We start from the raw sequence: 21871 nt of genomic DNA on the forward strand, positions 1-21871 counted from the left end.
CATGATGGTTTCTTTGTAGCTGAACTATCTACAAGGTAATTTCTTCTATTGATCTCTCTACAGGGCGATTTGTTTGTAACTGAACTCTCTACATGGTAGTTTCTTTGTAGCTGAACTCTACAAGGTGATTTCTTCTAGCTGAACTATCTCTTTCCATTGTTGCATGAACTCCCTACAAGGTAACTTTTTTTAGCTGATCTCTCTACAGGGTGAATTGTTTGTAGCTGATCTCTCTACAGGGTGACTTGTTTGTAGCTGATCTCTATACAGGTTACTTGTTTCTTGCTGATCTCTTGAATTCTCTTCAGGGTGACTGCTCTATTAGGGTGACTGCTCTATTAGGGTGACTGCTCTATTAGAGTATCTCGATCTCGCACTTGCTGCACCAAGTTGGATTTCGTGTTATAACTCCGTGGCTTGAAGTCTGATTCTTCTACGCCATTGAAGAGCCTTTCTAAGATGATTGCTCCATCTATACAGCGATTTTCAAAGCATTACCCCAAGCGGTTTATCTGGTAGGCGTGGCAAGTATAGTAGTTTTTATTAGCTAATCTCGATTGCGTAATTGTTACACACTGTTGGTTTTTTCGTTGTATCTTCCTGGTTTGTAGCTCGATTTCTTTCAAACCACAAAAGGTTTGAGGTTCAATAGTTAACCTATTCACCCACCAATTTTCAGCTTCTTCCCCTACGCGGTTTACCCTGTAGGCGTGACAACATATTGGTTTTATTTTTCGTGAATAATCGCTCATAACTCTTTTGCTGTTTATCGAATTCCAGCCAAAGTTGGTACAGTGATGCGCCGTTATACCCCCCTTCTGTGTGCCAAATTTCAAGGCAATCGGATATTGCGTTCGCGTTTTATAGCAGTTTTTGTAAGTGTGCGAAAAGAGGAAGAAAAATAAGAAGAAAAAAAAACGAAGAAACTAAGCCAATTTTTGAAGTCGCATATCTCGGGAATGCTTGAAGCGATTTCGCTCAAATTTAGAATGTGGAGTGCTGAAGGTGGAGGGAATGTCCACAGCAAAAATCGTCTTGTTTCATCAAGGCATCACAGAGCTACGGAGGTGCGAAAATTGCGTTTTCTTTCTTCCTGTCAATATACTCACGGGTGTTGCTTGCGTGGCAACGGGTGCTGGTAACCCTGGGAATAATAGTAAAAAATCTAAATAAAAAAGTTTTCATGTATCCATAGCTCCATAGTGCTTAAATGGTATAATTAACCATATCTGCAGTGGAAGCTTCCTCAGGGTAGGGCATCTCCTATTCCTAGTTTGAGTCGAATCTGCCCAGCTATCATTGGGGTATACACACTTTCAAAATTCATCTTATTTCAGTTTTTCATATAGCCACGCAGTCTTCGATGATTTCTGTAGTAAAGGGAAAAAGTAAAAAGGAACAACCATAGGCTGGTCTTGGAACTTGCAATTACAAAAAGAAGTGATATCTGCTCAAAATCAGTCAGGCTGTGAAAAAGGTGCAGCGTTAAAAAGCTTGGGTAAAAAAGTTGTGAAATCAAAGGTGGCGGCCAACAAATGGCTGCAATGATGTTAATGCTAATGCATTATTAAATTTATGCATTAACATTATTGCAGCCATTTGTTGGCCGCCACCTTTGATTTCACAACTATAATTATTTTAGCCAGGCTTTTTAAGGCCACACCTTTTTCACAGCTAGGCTGTTTTTGAGTGGATATATTAACTATTATTGTGAATCCCAGTGAAGCCATACTTCAAAGAATTTATTTGAACAATAATCGTACATCCAAATGCCTACCTTTACTTGGACATAAGCCGGAGACATTATCAGTCATCTTGTTTGTATATGAAGCCAAGTACTGACAGTGTTTTATTTGGATATGAGCCAGTTATATCACAGCAGTTGTAGAATATCTTAGTTATTAACACTCATCCTCAGCTTTGCCTTGGACTCATGTCGATAACTAAGATATTCTACTCTTTCAGAAACATACCAACTTGGTATGTGAATTCACAGTTTAAGGCAATTGAGTTACATGTTTGTGTTTATATAACAATTGTTGCAAAAAGTGTGAAAAGAAATCTAAACCCTTGTAGACCCCCTTCAGTCTTAAGAAGAAAAAAAATCAAAGAAGAAATAAATTTGAATGTCCGTATCTCACAAATGGCTAGTACAATATAATCGAATTTGCTGTGTGGCCTACCCTACGTGGTGGACAACCATATAATGCAAAAATGGTGTGCTTTAGAGAAGGGACCATGGAGCTTTGCATATGTGAAAATTACGTTTTCTTTCTTCCTGTCAATGTAGACATTGTGTGACCGCATGACACACTACCATGTCAAAGTAACACAATTACATAAAGTCAAAACTAACCATTTATTCTTAGTAGTCCCAGGCTAGTAACACTGCCAGCCATATTGATTACATGTATATGTTCCAGCATCCAACGAAGTAACCTTCAAAATTATCAGTGTACTGTGAACATAATCTGTAGATATTGGTGATGATAAAGAATATTTCACAGAACTGGTTGTGTTCACTTTAGCACCATTGAAATACCAATCTATGAATGGAACTGGTTTACCAGTAGCTTGACATGAAAATACAGCTGTATGACCGATGTTGTATGCTTGGCTTTTCACTGTTAAGTTGATAACTAAAGTACAAATACAAGAGTGTTATAATAAATCTATCCAACCTATAAAAAACCCAGGGTTAAAATATTGTGAAATCAAAAGTTGGTGGACAAGAAATGGTTGCAATAATGTTATTGTCAATCAATTTTAATAGTGACAACATTGTCAGTATTAAAACTGAGTTGGTTTTTAGATCATAACTTAATAGTTTATACACTGATTCTTATAAAGCATTGAAAGGCTGCTTATAATGATTAATCTATCTACATAGCTAAAATATTCAACAGACATTTAAAAAAAAAACAAGTGGACGTTCTGCTACTTCTAAGAACCAGTCACCTACGTATGCAGTTACTGTATTTATCCATGGGTTCAAATAAATGCTAGCCACCAAATGAAGGCCTGTTTGTGCAAACTTAAATACAAGGTCTTGTATGAGATTACAATAGCTTAATTTGTAGAACAAAGCTTACTACAACAAAAGGATGTATCAACAGCAGCTGCTACAATGAGCAACAAGATTTTCCAAATGGAATAAAAGAAATAAATGCCCAGATGTGTATACTGCAATACTACGTATATCCTCTGCTATCATACACTATGATAGTAGTGTATAGTAGGGATCACAAAGGAGTAGGCGTGGCCCACAAAATAAAATCACCCAAAAAGCCTCAATTTTCCCTGACAATGATGAGGCAGTATTGGTTAGGTAAAACTAAGCCCAAACATGCTTTCAGATTGACCCGAAATGCTTTCAACAAGTTGCTACAGAATTAAAAAAAAAATTATTCAAGGGAATTTTCTACTGACTGAGTAACTGACTGAGTAACTGACTGAGTAACTGACCAAGTAACTGACTGATACCTTCAGACAAGCATAACTCGATAACGGCCAAGGATACGGGCTTGATTTTTTCATTGTTCGACGTCACTTCGGCCCGAGAGGTGCCTTTTGGAATACCGCAGTACGTACAATGTATTCTTCATGGACTTACCAGTACCCTCCTTTGTGTCCCATTCATCTTTGCTACAGCGAAAAGTGTCGGTTTGGCTGTAGCATGTGATGGCTTCCCTTCGTAATGGAAATCGTCCATACTTTTCATAGTGGCTGTTTTGATTGCAGAAGTGCTTTTAGAACAGTATTGATTCGTACTGCAGTGTAACGGATTGAACAAAGCCCACAACAAAGCGTAATGGATACTTCACTTTTCAGATGATAATTGATATAAATGGGGTGCGCTGCACCATTTCTTTCTTTCGGTATGCGTGGATTGCAGAGGTGCTTTTTGAACAGTTCTTGATTCAAAATGCTTTGTAACGCATTGAACTTAGCTGACAACAATGCATAATGGATACTTCACATTTCAGACGATAATTGGGGTGTGCGGTACCATTTCAGATGTGGTATGTGTGGGTTCACCAGTCATAATAATTATTTACAAAAAAAGTTAACAAGCATGTACACAGAAAATTTGGAATTTTCAACTAGAGTAGGGACCATAGCACATCGATAAAAAGTACTGAAACAAGCTGGTGTAGTGCACAACATTGAATCACAGTAAAACAATAAGAAGTGTTATATCCCTACTGTGCTCAAGATACCATTATGGAAATGCACAGTAGGGATATAACACTTTTTATTGTTTTACTGTGATTTAATATCGTGCACTACTCCAGCTAGTTTCAGTACTTTTTATTGATGTGCTATGGTCCCTACTCTAGTTGAAAATTCCAAATTGTTTTATGTACTTGTAAGCATTAAAAGTAATGTACTTTTAATATTTTAAAACTAGTGTTATTGATTTCTTTAGATTTTGTGTCTCTTGACAAAGCCTTGGTTCTGTTCTTCATTTTCATTCATGTATATATAAGAGGCACATGCCTCCTTTTGACTTAAAGGGATAAGTAATTTCTGGTAGCCTATAGGCCTGAGCCTAATATGCTCAATATTTTACCTATTATTCTTCTCAAAATTTCTCAAATTTTTCTCCTATTATTCTTTTTAAATTCCTTTTCTAGCCTATTATTCCATAATAATGCTCACTTAGTTTCTGTAGCTATAGTCACTTAATTCTCAAGATGCTGATATAAGTAATTTTGTCAGAATTAATTAATTAATAGCTAGCCATTAATGATGGCATTCCACCTTACACATAATGGTTATAGCCATTACAACAGACATAAAATAGCTATTGGGAGAATAACAAAAGAGTTTTCAATTATCAGTGTATTAAAGCTGTTGTAGCTATTACTACTTACATGCTAAGTTTAGTGGATAATGATATCAATATGCTTGTTGAAAGACTTAAAGAAGATACGCTGGTATAAGATGTACAAGTTTCAGAATTGCAGATAATCATGCAGTTAAATCCCTGATGCTGTCTGCAGATTGTTAACATGAAATGATTTGACTGCTCTATTAGAGTATTTGAGCGTTCTATTAGAGTATATCGATCTTTTAGAGGTTTTCAGCTATATAATGAATTCAGTGGTTGGTCTCATATTAGTTTGGGTGATCAATCGCCTGCAGGTTCTTAGCCTGATTGGCATGGTATATATCAGTTTAATCACGTGCCCTCGTGATTTGCCTGATATGTACACCTATGTATGAGTAACGTGTGAGTATGTATGCATGGTAGCAACAGCATTGTATGAATGCCACAGCTGTAGGTCAGAATGTGCTGAGTTGACTAAGTGAAGGGGGTTACCCTCAACCCAGCTCAGAGACTTGAAAATCCTGGATCTGCCCCATACTAGTGCTGGGCAATAATTTTATAATGAATATATTTTGTATTGTGATAATTTATATAATTATGTCGCAATATGATAGCTAGAAATTATTATCGTGATAGAACTCACATGACCTACCCAGTACTATGTAAGCTTGGTGTCTCTAGTTTTGCCAAGCTTTGCATGGCACGCTCATTGAGAGTGTAGCGTTTTATTATTAGGTATTCTGGTAACATGTACATCCAATCTAGTATCCTTTTAATCATTTGAAAGATACTAGGTAAATACACAGATATGTTTACAATGGTCAATGCAATGCAGTGGGCATTAAGAACAGTAATTCAAAGAGCCAATGCAATTACACTTGTAAAAGATAAATATGACAAAGGTATCGAAGATTCAACCTTAAGACTAAGTATTGTAACTTGTAAACTAACAACTGTTATGGGTATACTTTTTATCGTGATATGTATTCATATCATGAATAAATTTTACCATGACATATGACATAAAATATCGCCCAGCACTAATACATACATACATATATACATGCACACATACACACACTTTTTGGAAAATAATTTCAGGAAACCAGGTGCGCACCCTGCGGCCAAGCGTTTGGTTTACAAAAGTTTCATGTGTACTGCTGTAATAATTGATTTACGGGTGTGCACAAAACTTAATCAATATTATAATAGCAATAACATAAAACTTCAAAAATCATGAATATATCAAACTACATACATAGTGTACGTACCTGGTTTAGTAACTGCAACAATTTCTACTGTAGTAGCATAAACCGTACTTGATAGATCTCTTCCAACACCACAAGTATATATGCCATTGTAGGAACTGTTTGCAACAGGGATGACCACAAATGATGAATATGCTTTGTGTATTGAGTAAGGAGTAGTCATTTGGCCAAAGTTTTTATTAGTAACCACTTGTCCATTTGGAAGAAACCATTTTTTACCCATATATCTTCTATGTCCATCATCATTATAGCAGACACATCTGATATGAGTATTTGGCAGTACATAGATAAGTCTGGTTCCACCATTAGCAGTGGTAAAAGCTGCATTCTTTATATCTATCAAACATCGCTGAACTGATTGTGCAACTTCTGCAAAAAAATAAAAATAAATAAATAAATATATTTTTAAAAAAACCAGCAAATAATCGTATATTATAGAATTGACATCATGTAGGTGGATGAAAGTGTCAGCTGTCCTGACAATCAAACCAACAACAACAATGAAATTGTTACAATCAATTTTTTATGATTTTAAGATATGGTAGTAGTAGAAGTCATCTTGAATAATGATTGTACAGTATTTGTTCAGATCCAAGATATGTACAAACCCATTGTTTACATGTCCCTCATTGTGCCTTGTACCTGGTTTTTACTGTTGGCACTTCTCAATGCTTTCCACCTCTTGCTTATTAGTTGTTTTGTATCGATTGCACACAGTGACATTGTGTGGACGGCATTGGTATACATCTTCCATGAAAAAAAAGAATATGCTTATAAGAACAAAAGGTAGCTAGGGTATGTTTCATCACTACAGTATTTTGATCAGTACTCACACAGTACCAACTTAAAGTTATTCTGTAGCGAATTTAGTGGATGAGCAATTTTATTACGTTGTACTGTAGTTAATTAGAAGTTAAGCTCATACCCTATATATTATATTTCAGCAACACAAAAATACTGTACCTGTATACAGCATTAAGCATGCATTCACGTTTACTTACTGAGATCAATAAGAATTGCTGGTCTGGGTGGAAATGGATTTCCAAATCCACAAGTGTATGTTCCAGCATAAGAATAATTGAATGTAGGAATGTACAATACAGATGTCCTTCTTACACGATCTGATGCAAGGTAAGGGGTGCCTTTTGGAGCTATGTAAATGTTACGAAATCTCTTGCCATTAGGAGAAAACCACCTGACTACATCATTTCCTCCACTGCAGCTACATTTCATTGTCACATCCTTCATGCCATCTTGTAGTGATCCACCAGCAGAGTTCAGGTTAGTAGGATTTATAGGAGTAATCTTACAGCTGCTCTGAGGTGATACATCCGCTATTGTAAGTATGCAAATGTTGTAAATGGAAACTTATACTTCTCATTATTTACTATGGTGAAATGATGTATAAACATACAGTTGGCTATATCTGTGCTTACATGCTTTGCACAAAGTTTTATTAATTGTGAAGATTTATCATTAATGTGCAAATGGTGAACCTGAGGTCCAAAAAAACTTGGATATACGTACTACTTGAAAGAACAATCAGTAATACGTATGATTTATATTATTTATATGTGACCAGATTTTACAAAACCGATCCAAATCGCACATCAGGCAAAATCAAACTAACACCATCAGTGGATAGCTACACTACCGTACTAGTAGTTTTGACCCTCAGTACTACTCAAACTACTCAAGGCTGGTTTTAACAGATGTCTTTTCTGGGTAGTGTGGAGTGCTCAAATGGCAGTTTCAGGCCTTGTGAAGGACCTGGCTTGGCAAGAATCAGTGGTTTACTGGTGGACAGCCTTATAATGTTGGCCTGACGTTTTCTCTGTTGATTTTGCTACATATCAGCCACTAAGGAGCCAGCACAGCCCTGTAATCTTGTGTCTGGACTCCAATTGTGGTCTGCCTCCATTTTGAGGTCTATTTCTTGCCCTCCCCGCCACCCCCCACCCTCCACCCTCCACCCCTTTGTGAGCACTCATGATACTACTTCGCTCGTCCAACTGCTCAGATTTTCTATCTTATTTGGCGGGAAACTCTACAAGCAGCTACAAGTACTGGAAATGGCCTGAAAGGTAACAGATTGATGCATCTTTTGTGTAAATTTCATACGCGTACTTGCTATCCTTGGAGAGTTATGCTGGCTTCGATTCTTTAAAACCGTTTATCTCAAAACTTCTCATGTGCGATTTGGATCGTTTTTCCAAAATCCAGTCACATAATTATATAGTTGCATAGTTAAAAGTAAACTTGCATGAGTACAATTGTAGTAGCTGTTTATCCTGGTAAACTGTTCAGTGGAAAGTGTATATTGTACGTACATAAATGCATGAGCAGCATTTGTCCTCCAATTACAGTAATACAAACCTATTATGAGTTATATTGCACAAATTTTCCAAAAAAAGTTCATTTGCAATTTTTCCTACACACAGCAACTTCACCAATAGTATCTGATTAACTTTTTAGCCCAACAGTAGTATATGCTGTAACTTTTGAGAAGTTTGTTTTTGGCATAGTTTAATTGATTTTAGAAGAATAATGTATAGTGACTGTCTCTAGGAAAACTGGTTGTAATGGATAGAACTTGAATAGTGACTAGCTAATTCAACTCTTATTGCACACACACAAAATGTTGCTATTTACACAGTTGTTATACAATGTTCTAGAAATTTCTGAAACCTGCCAGAGTAATTAACTACATTACAGTTCCTGAATCTAGGCTTGCGCCAATTATTCCGGCATAATTTCGAGCATAATAGGCTAGCAAAAGCATCAAACATTATGCCAGCGTAATAGGATGATTTTCAAGATTTTTAATTAAATGCGCAATGCGTGCCAACAATACAGCAAAACATGAACACACTACACCTTAATACTGCATTATATATCAAGAAAATGTGCACTGTTAATATTTTATTGCTTCATGGCTGATTATTTACACTTCACTAAAAAAATCGAGATACTCTAATAGAGCAGTCACTTACTCTAATACAACAGTCAGGAAAGACTGATATACTGTAATAAAACAGCCAACTCTAGAGCATAATCTTGATTTTGAAAGCATAATTTGAGCATAATAGGCTGAATTTGTGAGCATTGCTCAAAAGCATAATAGGCTATTTTCAAAGCATAATTGGCTCAAGTCTACCTGAATCTTGCGTTTAGTTATGAGTGTTATTAGCCATGGTCAATTACAAGAAATGAGCATGCGCTTAACAAATAATATGCGCTTAATAGACATGTGCATTTAACAACCCTACTTTACGGTACGTCATTTTGGGGTATCCCTACTATGCAGTACTGCAATGGCACAAAATACACAGTGAGTAGAGACCAAGCCAATAAAATTATTTTTAGTCACTACAGTGCTTTTCTAAGGCCACTCAACCATGGTATGGGATTTTACTAATATTACAGTTTAGCTTCAGAAAGTAGACTTGACATCTTTATTGTGAAGTTATTAGCCAGATACAAAAATGCTGATCCAGCATTTGGAAAGAGGAGGAGCACTATGATAGTAAGTATATAAGGCCACTACAATTAAGACTGTAGTTTTCCGTCCTGAGGTTTTTGTTTTTCGGTGCGGGCGGGAGGCTTATTATCATTATTCATTATTAAAGATTTGACTGCTCTATTATAGTATCTCTATCTTGAGAGGATTTCAAGGTCATGAAAATGGCTTTTTTGCAAGCTAGCAACCGTTAGAACCATTTATTTTAGGTTTCATTGTGCTTTTTAGTAATGCAAAATAAAAGGCTCCATGAGAAGTTTCCAGAAAGCAGCACAGGAAGTGGTTTTGGAAAAATAATGACAATAATGACCATTTAATGTGGGTGCTCAGACATGATGTGGGCGGAGGACGGGAAACTACACTCTCATTTGGAGTGGCCTAAAGTGAGGGTTCTAAGTGTACAAAGGAACTGAAGTGCCCCTGAAGGAGCTCTGGCTAGCCTGAAGATAGCTGTATATGGGTGTACAGCTCCATGGCGTTAAACAAAGATCTATTACTGTAAGTAAATTCCTGAATGGCCCATAATTGGGTACAATTCATCCCTTATCTTTCCTCTTTCATTTTGTAAACAACCTCTCCCTCCCCTCCACCCCCACCCATCACACCTATTGGAGCCTGCTTGATATGAGTAAAATGTTATCTAAACTAGTGAGAAACATTGCGGTTGGCTATTTGTGCAGTGGATGATCTGGAAGGCAAGAAATTGGTATAAAACATGTGAAGGTTTGTTACTGTAGCTTTGACAATTAGAGAGCTACAACACTCTAGAACTTAAAACCAAAACTTCTTGTATATAAGTCACAAGACCAGTGTGAAGGACAGCTATATATCTTAACATTTATATATATCTAGTTTTGTAATTACCTTTGACAGACAATAAGTTTTGTAGTTAGCTAGTTTTGTAATTAATGTTTAACAATTAATATTTGTGGTATTTGTACAGGTGTTTCGATCGTATTCACATAACATGCGACAAAGCTACACACGGGAAGAACAGCTGGAAGTACTGGAAAATTAAAGTTTCCTTAACTGCTTATGTCTCCCTTGAGTCATCTCTTCACTATGCATACAGCAAATCAGCCTTCTAGATTGCTATATTCCTGTTCATCACGAAGGATTGCATCCAGAAATGGAGTCAAATATTCTTATACACTGTCATGGTGACAGGCACAAACTACTAACTACTTTATTACAACATAGTGATTCATGTGCTTAACAACCCGACTCTACGGTATTCACCCAAAATTCTGCCTTAAAATACTACCTTAAGCGGCAATAGTCTTAGTGCATTTAACATCACATAATACTAAATCTAAGCAAACGTATGTAATACACATGCAATATTGAATTTAAAAAAAAACAAACCCAAAACTCAAAATTTGGTCTGCCTGCCTCATTGCCTGCTATGGTCGCAAGACTAAAAGCTAAATGATGCATCATATGACTACCATTATTTGCAACAAGAGCAAACTCACAAGTGGCATGTGCCTTTGGGGTTCTGATGAGTGATTGTCTATTGTGTTCAATCAAGCTGGTCGTGTTCTTCTTCATGCTATGAAACCATATCATAGCATTAATTTTATGCATTGACACTATCCATATTAGACAATAGACACCACAAATTTATTCACAGCGCTTGTGCTGCTTTAGACACAGGATCTTTTATAATCCTGACCTGGATGAATAACAACTGAGTGACATACCCTTTTACAATCTAGCTGGACCAGCAACAATTGAGGGACTAATGATCTAGCTGTGCTTATAGCAGGAGATCTTACTGTACCGCACACTGTATATCTGTGTAAAACCTTCACTGAGCGAAGATTCACAGTAATGGCAAATATAGTAATTGATCGTAAAACATAGTGAAAAACAGGATGTGAAAAACCATAAACATTGCTTATAGTCAGGCTCACTTAAGACACTCTAATAAAGCAGTCACCCTAATCAAATGGTACGGTAGTACCATTTAAGTAGGGATCTCCTCAAAAATTTTATGCGGCACCAAAAGTTCCACTTTTAAAAATCATCCTAGAGACTTTTTATGCCACGAAAATCACCTTTATGGGATATTACTAGTCCATATAATATATAATACAGCATTAAATATAATAAAACACTTACAGGTGGCCAGATATAGAATTTCAAAAAAATTACCAATACTCGAATTTTAGTCTTCTTAACTGTCTGACTGCCTGACCACAATTGCAAGGCTAGAGGCCAAACAAAGCAGCGCACAGCCGCCATTTTATGCCACAATAACAAACTCACCAGTGGGATGTACCTTTTGGGGTTCCAACAAGCGTAGGCCCTCTGCACCTTGTCTTTTATTTTATCTTCAATCAGGCTTCTTCATCCAACGAATGCATATCGAGGCGTTGATTTTCCGTATCAATACTTTCTTTTAGCAGCATATTTAGACATCACAGAATTATTTCAGAACTGCATTTCAGAAGTGCTTTAGTCCCTGCACTACTATAGAAGAGCCATACTAGCTAGATATCTGCCTGCAACTCCGCGATTGAGATCCCGCTCGCGACCATGCTCATCAAATAAAGATCTATATAGGTGGACTAATGGCGATAGAGTATGGAGACCACATGCACTCTTTACAATCTAGCTATTTACTTATCAGTAAACAAAATGACCCCACCCCAGCCCTTATTGGTCTAGCTAGCTGCATGACTCGAGATATACTCTAATACAACAGTCATGTAAGATATTCTTATAGAACAGTCACAAGTTACATTGTAGCTAGATGTGCTACACCAAAAAACCACAAACTAGTATTTTAAAATGAAGTAGGGATCTATGCAGTGAAACAAGAGATGAAAGATTCATGCTACTACAGCACAGCTTGATGGAAAAGTCCCTATTTTGGCAAATTAGCTATAAAAATTATTTTGTTCTGTGCCAAAGTAGAGACTTTTCCATTGAGCTATGTTGTAATACCATCATTCATCTCTTGTTTCACTACATTTTATTGCATAGATCCCTACTTCATTTTTAAACTAACATTTTAAAATATATATAACAGCCATGTTCGATATTCATAGTAATATATAGAACAGTCACACATGTATATTATAGCTTAACTATAACAAAAACTAAACAAGCTAGTGTATTTCAAAATTAAGTAGGAATCTAAGTGAAAAAAAGTGAAGTAAGAGATATGAATGATAGTATTACTGTATAACATAGCTCTGTGGAAAAAATAAACTTGAAAAATAACTTTAGCATTAAACACTATAATTGTTATGAAATGCCAACGTAGGGATTTTCCCACAGAGCTATGTTTCATTCATACCTCTTGTTTTATCACTAGGAACCCTACTTCATTTTTTAATTAATAACTCTATCTCAGCTTGTGTGTGATAATTTGGCATCGATTGTTAGCTGAAATTAACCTTCCGCTTATCATGAGTAGGTACTATAGTGTTCTCATTGTCATAGTGGTGTTCCAGGTCTTGATAAACTTCACCAAGTGATATATTTGTCTCTCGACTACATACTCCTGGCATGCTGTATTTTCAGTACTGCAGTTGCTGCTATGCTTTAAAGCCACTCCAAGTAGATGCATTGTTTCCCATTTCCCAATTCTCTTCTGTATGGTTTTACTCATTATGCTGTCAACTGAACATTTTATTTATTATTTATCACGATTACTAGCACTTGCACCCAGGTACTATTTTAGCAATAATTTTATTCAGGATCATAACCCATCAAGCTTTTACCATATTCAGGCCTTAATTTAATTTTTAAGGTGCTGAGGATAAATGTCCTTACATATTCACAAATGTACAGACATAGCGTCAAATTGTACAGACATGAGCTAGAGGAGCACTTTGTATAGACTGCTGGAATTGGAATAGGGAGTTTCCATTGAAAGTTTTGAGGTTAAACACAACCACATAGCTGCAACATATCACCAGACTGTGGTCATAACAGCTGCTGGTGATAGCAGTACACAAAGGGGAGGTGGCATTGGTAAATCCTTGGGTTGGGAAAATGTAGTATCTCCTAGCAACCAAGTGACAGTTATTGTTAGCACTACAAACAAACATGCACACATCAGCTTTTATGGTACCACTATTGGTTTTGCAAGGACATGGGTGTCCGCCCAAAACTAATTATGTGCAGACATTGTGCTATTTGTGCGGATTTTGGGGGTGGGGTAAAAGCGGGACGGGGACCGGGACGAAGCCATGTTGACGTAGCTGTGCTCACGTGTCACTGAGAGATTTCTGCAATAAGCCATAGCTGAGAGCAGCATTCTTTACTTCAGAGGTGCTATTTATAATAAAGCTTGAGAGATTTAGCTACATTATACTCAAACTTACAAGACAGACTTATTGTAACGGTGACTTAAATCAGTTTGAGCTACTTAGTATCTGCTGAGACTAATCTCTTTATGGATGACTCAGAAGATGGCTCGAATCACGCCACAGATGACTGCACAGTGATTTCAAATGATGCCAATGGTGCCCTCGAAATGGAGGAGATTGTATCCTATTTAGAAGGAGCTGGAACCAACTACAAAGATTTTTTGAACACCTCTGTCAAGCCACCCGTGCAACCCCGAGGAGGAACACTGATATTGTTTGATTTAGGCCCAGATGAATCTCAATGGGAGAGCAACAAAAAGAAGCTAAGGTATAGTGAGCTATGCAATCATGAACATATAGAATTATATCAAGAGTTATTATTAACTCTTGCCTATACCTATATTGTTTGTGTATATTATATACTGTGCTAAAATTACCTCTTTATCTACACAGATGTGACCAATATAGATGGGTCCATAAAGGCACTAGGACTTTTGACCGTGGGAATTATTCTGTGAAGAAGAAGACTGGAGCTATTGATGTAGCAGGGATAGAAAAGCAAACTGGTGATAACTCCTTCAAGCGGTTGGAATATTGGGGTATTGGCTCAAGCTATTTAATTCACTATCTGGGAGATCACAATGCATTTGTACCATGTGCACACCGGAACAGCAAGAAAAGTACCAAACCATTTGTACGGTCAGCACCTCACATTAAGGAAAAGGTATAGTGTAATAGTTAAGCATGAAATAGTTAGGGACCTGCCTATTATGTTCAAAATTTTGCAGGTTACTAATAAAGGACCAATGATGTCAGCACAGAAAGTTTATCAACAGTTAGTCAATGAAGATGAAGGTGGGCCTAGACATGTCATCAACACACCTAGAGACCAGAATCAAATCAAAAACTTCCAGAAAGATGAGAATCGCCAGTTCCGGATTTCACATGATGGTATTTACAACACATACCAACTATGTTTCCAGCTGCAACTGAAAGATCGTAAGGGAGAGCCCCAAAATTTTCTTCGAAATTTTCAAGTGTACCCAACAGTCTGTGTTCACATGGTACCACATCCTCTCTTGGAGAATTTAGAGATGCTTCTGAAAGTTTCCACGACCCCTGTAACCCTGCATTATGACACTGTTTTCAACATGGGAGATTTCTATCTGTCTACTCTAGTTTTCCGAAATGCTATTTTCAAGAAAGATCCTATCACACCAGTGGCTTTCTTTATCCATTCCAGGAGGTTTCAGGAAGACCACATGCTGTTTATGAAAACCATAAGAAAGTCACTACCTCTGCTTGCTTCAAAGAAGATTCTAATCGAGAATTTGATTTTTCTGATGTGTTTCCAATGTGTCTGAATGTTTTTTGTTGGAACCATCTAGAACGTGATTTGCATTTTTACTTGAAGAATTCAGCCAATTGTAAGCCATCTGAGATTAGTTATTATGCCAACAGTTTCAAAGCTTTGATGAATGAAGAAAATGAAGATGATTTCGACAGTTCCTGGAGCATCACCAAGGCTTCCTTTACGAATCCAACTGTTCTGAGATATTTTGAACAAAAGCTTTTGCCAGCGTTTAAGGAGCATTCATCCATTTGGAAACTTAGAGAAATGGGGGTTTCTGATCCAGAGAATGGGCTAACAAATAATCCATCTGAATCCATGAATGCTGTTCTCCACAATCTGCAGCAATGGAAACAAGTTCCCCTTGATGTTATCTGTGTATCTCTATTTCATCTTTCAAGCTATTACCAGCGAGAAATTATTAGGGCTTACCATCTTTGTGGTTCATGGCAATTGAAAGAAGAACTCTCTTACTTGCAGCGAGATGCCAGTCTAATGCCATTCTTGCCAAAAGCAATAGACCCCAAAGAAATTGTGGCCAAAGCCAGGGATAGAATTTTACCATCTTATGAAGAAGCCAGCCCTTGCTCTTTTCGTGATGACACTACTGCTTCAGTATCCAGTGACAAAGCCACTTGCAAGCTAAACAGTCAGCTAGAATTGGCACGAGAAGCAGTTCATGACAAGCGAGTTGGTTTGACTGAAATGGGATGTTGGATTGTAAGAGGTGCAGATAATGAGACACCGTATGCTGTCTGACTGTTTCCAAAAGAGACTTGCTCCTGTCCTTCAGTGAAAAAATGTTACCACATAATTGCCTGCAAGCTAATGATAGGGCAGGACATCAGTGACCACACCAAGCCTAATATGACACTGCTTACTCAGAGGGTGAGACAGAAGAACAAAGAAAGACCTTCTGGAAGAAAACCTCCAAGAAAAAGAGATTTTGACCAGGTTGCTGCTAATAGTAAGTTTATAGTATTTCCAATAGATGTGTACATATTCTTGTATTTCCATATTACAGATGTCAATGACAGTGAAGGTGAAGGTGAAACAGTTCACAATAGCCATCAATCAATGGAACAAAAGGATGGCCGCAATATAGGTAGTACATCAATTGTTTTGTCATATATACATGTATAGGTACTACCATTCAACACAGGCACAGACAATACTGTAGCTGGAAAAACCAATCACGTTGTTAGCCAACCTTCTAAGAAACACCGATGTGCTTCCATAGCAGGTCGGTTTATTATTAGAATATGGACTACATACATAATGTTAATATATAATTTAATTGTGAAATTAGAACCAAGTCAACCAACCACCTGCACTGAGGCAACTCCTGATCTTGATGAAAGTATTACTGAAAATGTGGAGAATGAAGGTACATAGACCCATACTTTAATGTTCACATGCTATGCAGTAGCTAAAATGATAATGCTGAATGATGTATTTCTTATCTTCATTATGATTGTAGATGTCAACACCAACTCAAATGTGGAAGATCATGAAGATCGGAACTGTATCTTGAATAATTCTAATGGTACGTGAGTTCACATGCATAGTACACTTATCCTAATACTGTCATAATTTCACACTACATAATAGGCAGCAATCACAACATAAGCAGATGGCTTAGTGACTATGTTTCACACACTTGTTTGGCATCTGAAGGTATACTTACACTCTAAAATGATTATAACATGCATACTTATTGCTCTGATCTGATGAGTGTACTTTGATTTTAATTTGTTAACAATAGATCTTAAAAGATTTATCAGAGTGAGTGAGTCACCTTATACTTCAAGAATATTACGGGAAAGGATGAGCAATGTTTCAGCTTCCAGAGACTTTGCCTGTTGCGATTCTACCAAGTTTAAGTGGTCTAGTATTCTGAAAAAGTTGCAGAAGATGTATCCTAAAACACTTCTTTGTCCACATGTCTGTAGAATAAGCTTGAAAGAGGTATGTACAACAGTTAAAAGACATGTACGTAGATGATTTTGCATTTGTTTGTAGCAAATTGCTGATTTAGTGGTGGGAAAGATAGTAGTTGTCCAGACTATGAGTAATAACCAAGTTGCATTTCTTAGACGGCTTCTTGATGAGAATAATGTACCAGCAGTTCAGGTGATTATTATAAAACATATTACACATATAATAGCTAAATGGTCAAATGAAATTAGTCAAAAGTACATTTCATGCACAGGTGATTTGTACATATGATGAACCAGACATCATGGAATTGAATTATCATGCTGGGACAGCTTGTCGTTCACTTGCTCATGCAGTTTTAACTGTCTACACTGGAGTGAAATGCTGTAAACCAAATGATGCCGATGCAGTTACAGCAGTGCTTCTCATTGCGACATGCCTGGATGAGAATTTGGACCTAGCTAGAGCTTATGTAAATCTTCAAGACACATCACAATACCTCCACAGCTTCCTAAGCTTGAAAGCTCCAGATGTTGGCACATTACACCTATCTATGCAACAAAAACAGTTCTGCCAGACTACAATAGATCATGTTAATCTCTACTGTTTCTGCCAGACTCCTTGGATTGATGGGTCTACATCAAGAGAAATTTATGGAGATCACCAAAAGGAGTATAAAGCGTATCAATGCAGCAGATGCGAAGACTGGTTTCATAAAGCCTGCCTGAATGCTCTTGGCATACCAATACCTACACGCAAAAGTGATTTTATTTGCAGTAGATGTATCATACCAGCAACTATTCAATGGCACCATCGAGAATTCACCAACACATGTACATCAGACAACTTTCTGACCATCTTTATGTTGTACTGCCTACAATACCCAAACTTCACAGAAAACCTTGGCACTGATGACATGGAAAACACCTTGAAGGCTTGTATCACATTGATGAAAAGAAAAAACATCGAAGAAGCAAAGTCACTTGCTCTGAAAGCAGCACACAGTAGACTCAATTTCACCAAAGCTGATAATGAAAAGATCGATTGCTTTGGAACGGAAGAGAATGCTTTTCTGTGTTTAATCTCACATGTATGGAAACTGCAGGTGTCGCAGCAATGCAAATCTCAATACTGTCCAGCCAAAAACCCAGTGAAAACAGGCTACCAAACAACATTCTTATTGCCTCCGACTCTGTGTCCATCCAATGTTCAGAGAATCTTTCCAGTTCCAGGAGATGACATGGGATACTGTGGATCCGAGTTCCCTAAGAAACCACCTCGGAAAGCTCCTTATATTCTCAGTGACAGGATTAATACCACAGAAACTATCAAAACACAAAACAGTAGAGAGAAATTCTATTCCTGCAATGGAAAACCAAGAGTCCTTTCATCTGGTTTCATGAACAAGCATCCATGGCTGCTTCCTATTAGCATTGAATCTCTCAGTCTTCATCAGATCAACTGGATGCCACTGTCCATCACTGTTTACAATTATTGTTACCAACTTGGTGGTTGCACGATCAACACTGGAGGCCACTTTGTTTCAATTGTGTTGTGGCATGGACGACCATACTTTTATGATGGCATGAAATCAACCAACCAACAGCGTTTCATTAAATATAACCATGAAATGGTTTTAAACTTAGAAAACTGCACAGGATCATATGCATATTATTTTCTGTTTAGCAAGTAATCTGTTTATTATTGTTGTTTTATCCATGTATAGCTGTATTTTGCGGTATGTATAACCTGTATACATGGTGGAAAACTGGTATTAATTTCTAGGCAGTATCATTAATGTATGGAGAAAAGGTTATAATCAGGATCAAAATCACATAGGCTCCCCTCTAGCTATATGAGGGTCATTATTATTTACCATTACTGCAATACAACTTCACTTTGAAGGATACAATACATATGTATAGATCAAAAATACATTAGCTACATAAAATCATAATACAGTATTTAATAAGTACAAGTAAAACTGATCAAGAGATGGGGAGTTTACAATGTGGTCTGGTAATTTGTTTGACTATAAAAAAAGTTATATCGTATCAAGACTTCAATGAATAGTATTATAGGATATTTTTATTAACCACTATCAAATTATGATGAAACAACTACAAAGTAAATGCAAGTCAATCCTCGGACAACATGCGACCACACAACTGACCGAAAATGAGGACAGTACACAGGCACGGCAAAGAGTATTTACAAAAACTAAACTTACAAAACAGGTTTATTAACTTCAACTTGAAACAGGTTAGCTGTCCACTCATTAAAATAGCAACAGAAGAATATTTGCTGAGAAGCAGATATTGAGGCTCTGGCCATCCTATTTATTATTGATTGTATGCAAATATTATACAGTAGAAATCACTATAATTGTGGGAGGGGAATAGCTAGTTCAGTGACTGAAGTGCAATCAGGCATAGTGCTAGCACAACTATACTCTCAGTATATAAGAGAGGGAATACAGCATCCATAATGAACTAGCTATTTATAGCTATGGAGGCAGAACTAGATTTAGGTAACCCCATACAGTGATCTAACTCTAAAGTCACTTTGGTCCCCGTCCCCGTCCCGCTTTTACCCCCTTTCGTCCCCGTCCCGGTCCCGGTCCCCGTCCCGCTTTTACCCCACCCCGGATTTTGTCCGTTGACCGCACGTTAATTTAAGGCCTGATATTCATGTTTTTATAGCCATTATGTGGATTTGAATTTTGACAATTGTTAGCAATGGCTGCAATGAATAATGAACCACCTACCAGCATGCATTTTCGGTAAATGAAATAGGAAACAATGAATCTACTTGGAGTATCCGAACTAGTATATAATTGTGGGGTTCACCTACCCACCTGCAAACCTTAATTATGTGGAATTGTCTCGGTTTTTTAAATCCTTGTACTAGGTCTCTAACCTACAATTAAAAACAAGTGATAATATGTAAATAAGGGATTGGGTGCATTTTTAATTGCCGAATGCCTTAGCTTGAGGCAAGGAATCTGGTTCTATTCTACCCGACCCCATACATAAATAAATATACGTACGTCCATTGATGTCATTTGCATCATAATTTTAATAATAATCATCAACTTCTAGTATACATATTTACTACTAAACAAGAAAACAAGCAGCTGAGAGTATAGTACACAGTGTTGGGAGTAACGCGTTACATAAGTAACGCGTTACGTAATATTATTACTTTTGTGGTACCTAAGTAATATAACAAAATACGCAATAAAAACAGGTAATATAACTCAAGTTATTTTACTTATCAATGTAACGTGTTACCTAAGTAATATAGTTACTGTAATGAGTCTAATATTACGTAATATTATTACTACAAGTAACGAAGTTACTAATCTCGTTAGTTATCCTCTGAGTAACGCCTAGCCACAACGAAGTAACGAAGTCTACTGAATGAAGCTTATTCACCAGCTTCTTACTTATAACCAAGATTTGCACATTGTCCAACAACGCAATCATGTCACGTGATAAGGCGGTAGTTTCACATGTGACAACTTACACAAAGTAATATAATATGTAATATTGCTATAGGTACTTTATTTTATGGGTAATATGTAACTGTAACTAAATAGTTCAGTTGCAAGTAATATGTAATATGTAACTAGTTACTTTTAAAAAGTAACTTGCCCAACACTGATAGTACAGTAGTATATTAGGGGACCATGGAGATATGGGTATTTCTGGCCAAAACAATCACCAAACACCAGCTTCACAAAACTATCCTGCAGTATTGGTGTATAACCAAGCCCAAAAGTGCCTTCAGTATGACCGTAAATGCTTCCAAAAGATTGTTACAAAATAAATTATTTTTTTACCGGATTGCTTGATGCCTTTAGACAAGCATAACTCAATAATGGCTAAGGGTACGGGCTTGATATTTTCAATGTTCAACATTGCTTCAGCCCGACAGGTGCCTTTTGGCATACCGCAAACTCTGCAATACGTACAATGCATGCATCATGGACTTACTTTTGTCCTCCTTTATGTCCCATTTCTTTTGCTGACAGTCCAAAGTGCCAATTCACAGTAGAATGATGGCATTCCAGCTATGTTTGTAACAGGAATCTTCTGTACGACTGAATTAGGGATTAAATGTCCACTGGTATATCAACAGGTGTAGGTGACCTCCCTTGTTTACCTACTTTTTATTTCTATGATCCGTAATCAAACTTAAATTCCATAATTAGTGCTACACAACAACTTACGTTCTGATATAATACCCGGGTGGATTATTTGGTGATGTGGTGACGAGTGACTACTTTTGTACTGAACATTGTGATAGTTACTCTGGACAAGCAGCCAAGGAGTATTACATAATGACAATGTTACACAGCATCTTGTGTTTTTGTATTCAGATATCATAACCAGGTGGGTTGTAATGGGATACACTAGTCACTTCATAGTAAATACAATAAGTCAGACAGTGAAGCAACTATTCTTACCTTGCTTGCGATCGCTGTGTGGCAGAGATACACAAAAGATTTGATGATCACCTCTGCATTCACTTTACATTACATCATGTACATGGGTGTTGTGCTACGTCTGGTTACACCATTCACAATGTAAGCCTCACTGTTGATGGAACTGCTATGAACTGGTATTTGAT

General features: G+C 37.0%; 1 protein-coding gene and 1 pseudogene across 1 annotated transcript; one reads left to right on the forward strand and one right to left on the reverse strand.

Annotated features, from left to right (window-relative positions):
- Positions 1-2379: 2379 nt before the first annotated feature.
- Positions 2380-6265, reverse strand: LOC136255080 (immunoglobulin domain-containing protein oig-4-like). Its single transcript, XM_066047800.1, has 2 exons — positions 6106-6265; positions 2380-2639 (listed from the first exon to the last, which is right to left on the reverse strand). Exons 1-2 carry the CDS (start codon positions 6263-6265, stop codon positions 2380-2382), a joined length of 420 nt encoding a protein of 139 aa, XP_065903872.1.
- Positions 6266-14114: 7849 nt separating this feature from the next.
- On the forward strand, positions 14115-19053 carry LOC136256436 (uncharacterized; annotated as a pseudogene).
- The last annotated feature ends 2818 nt before the right edge of the window (positions 19054-21871 follow it).

The sequence above is a fragment of the Dysidea avara genome, chromosome 5 (genome assembly GCF_963678975.1).
Source record: "Dysidea avara chromosome 5, odDysAvar1.4, whole genome shotgun sequence".
Classification (NCBI taxonomy): domain Eukaryota; kingdom Metazoa; phylum Porifera; class Demospongiae; order Dictyoceratida; family Dysideidae; genus Dysidea; species Dysidea avara.

Excerpts from the sequence above, each read along its gene's own strand:
- LOC136255080 (XM_066047800.1), bottom strand. The coding sequence starts at position 6,265 with ATGACTACTCCTTACTCAATACACAAAGCATATTCATCATTTGTGGTC. Across the intron at positions 2,640-6,105 it reads TGTTGCAGTTACTAAACCAG|TTATCAACTTAACAGTGAAA; the intron begins GTACGTACACTA and ends TTTGTACTTTAG.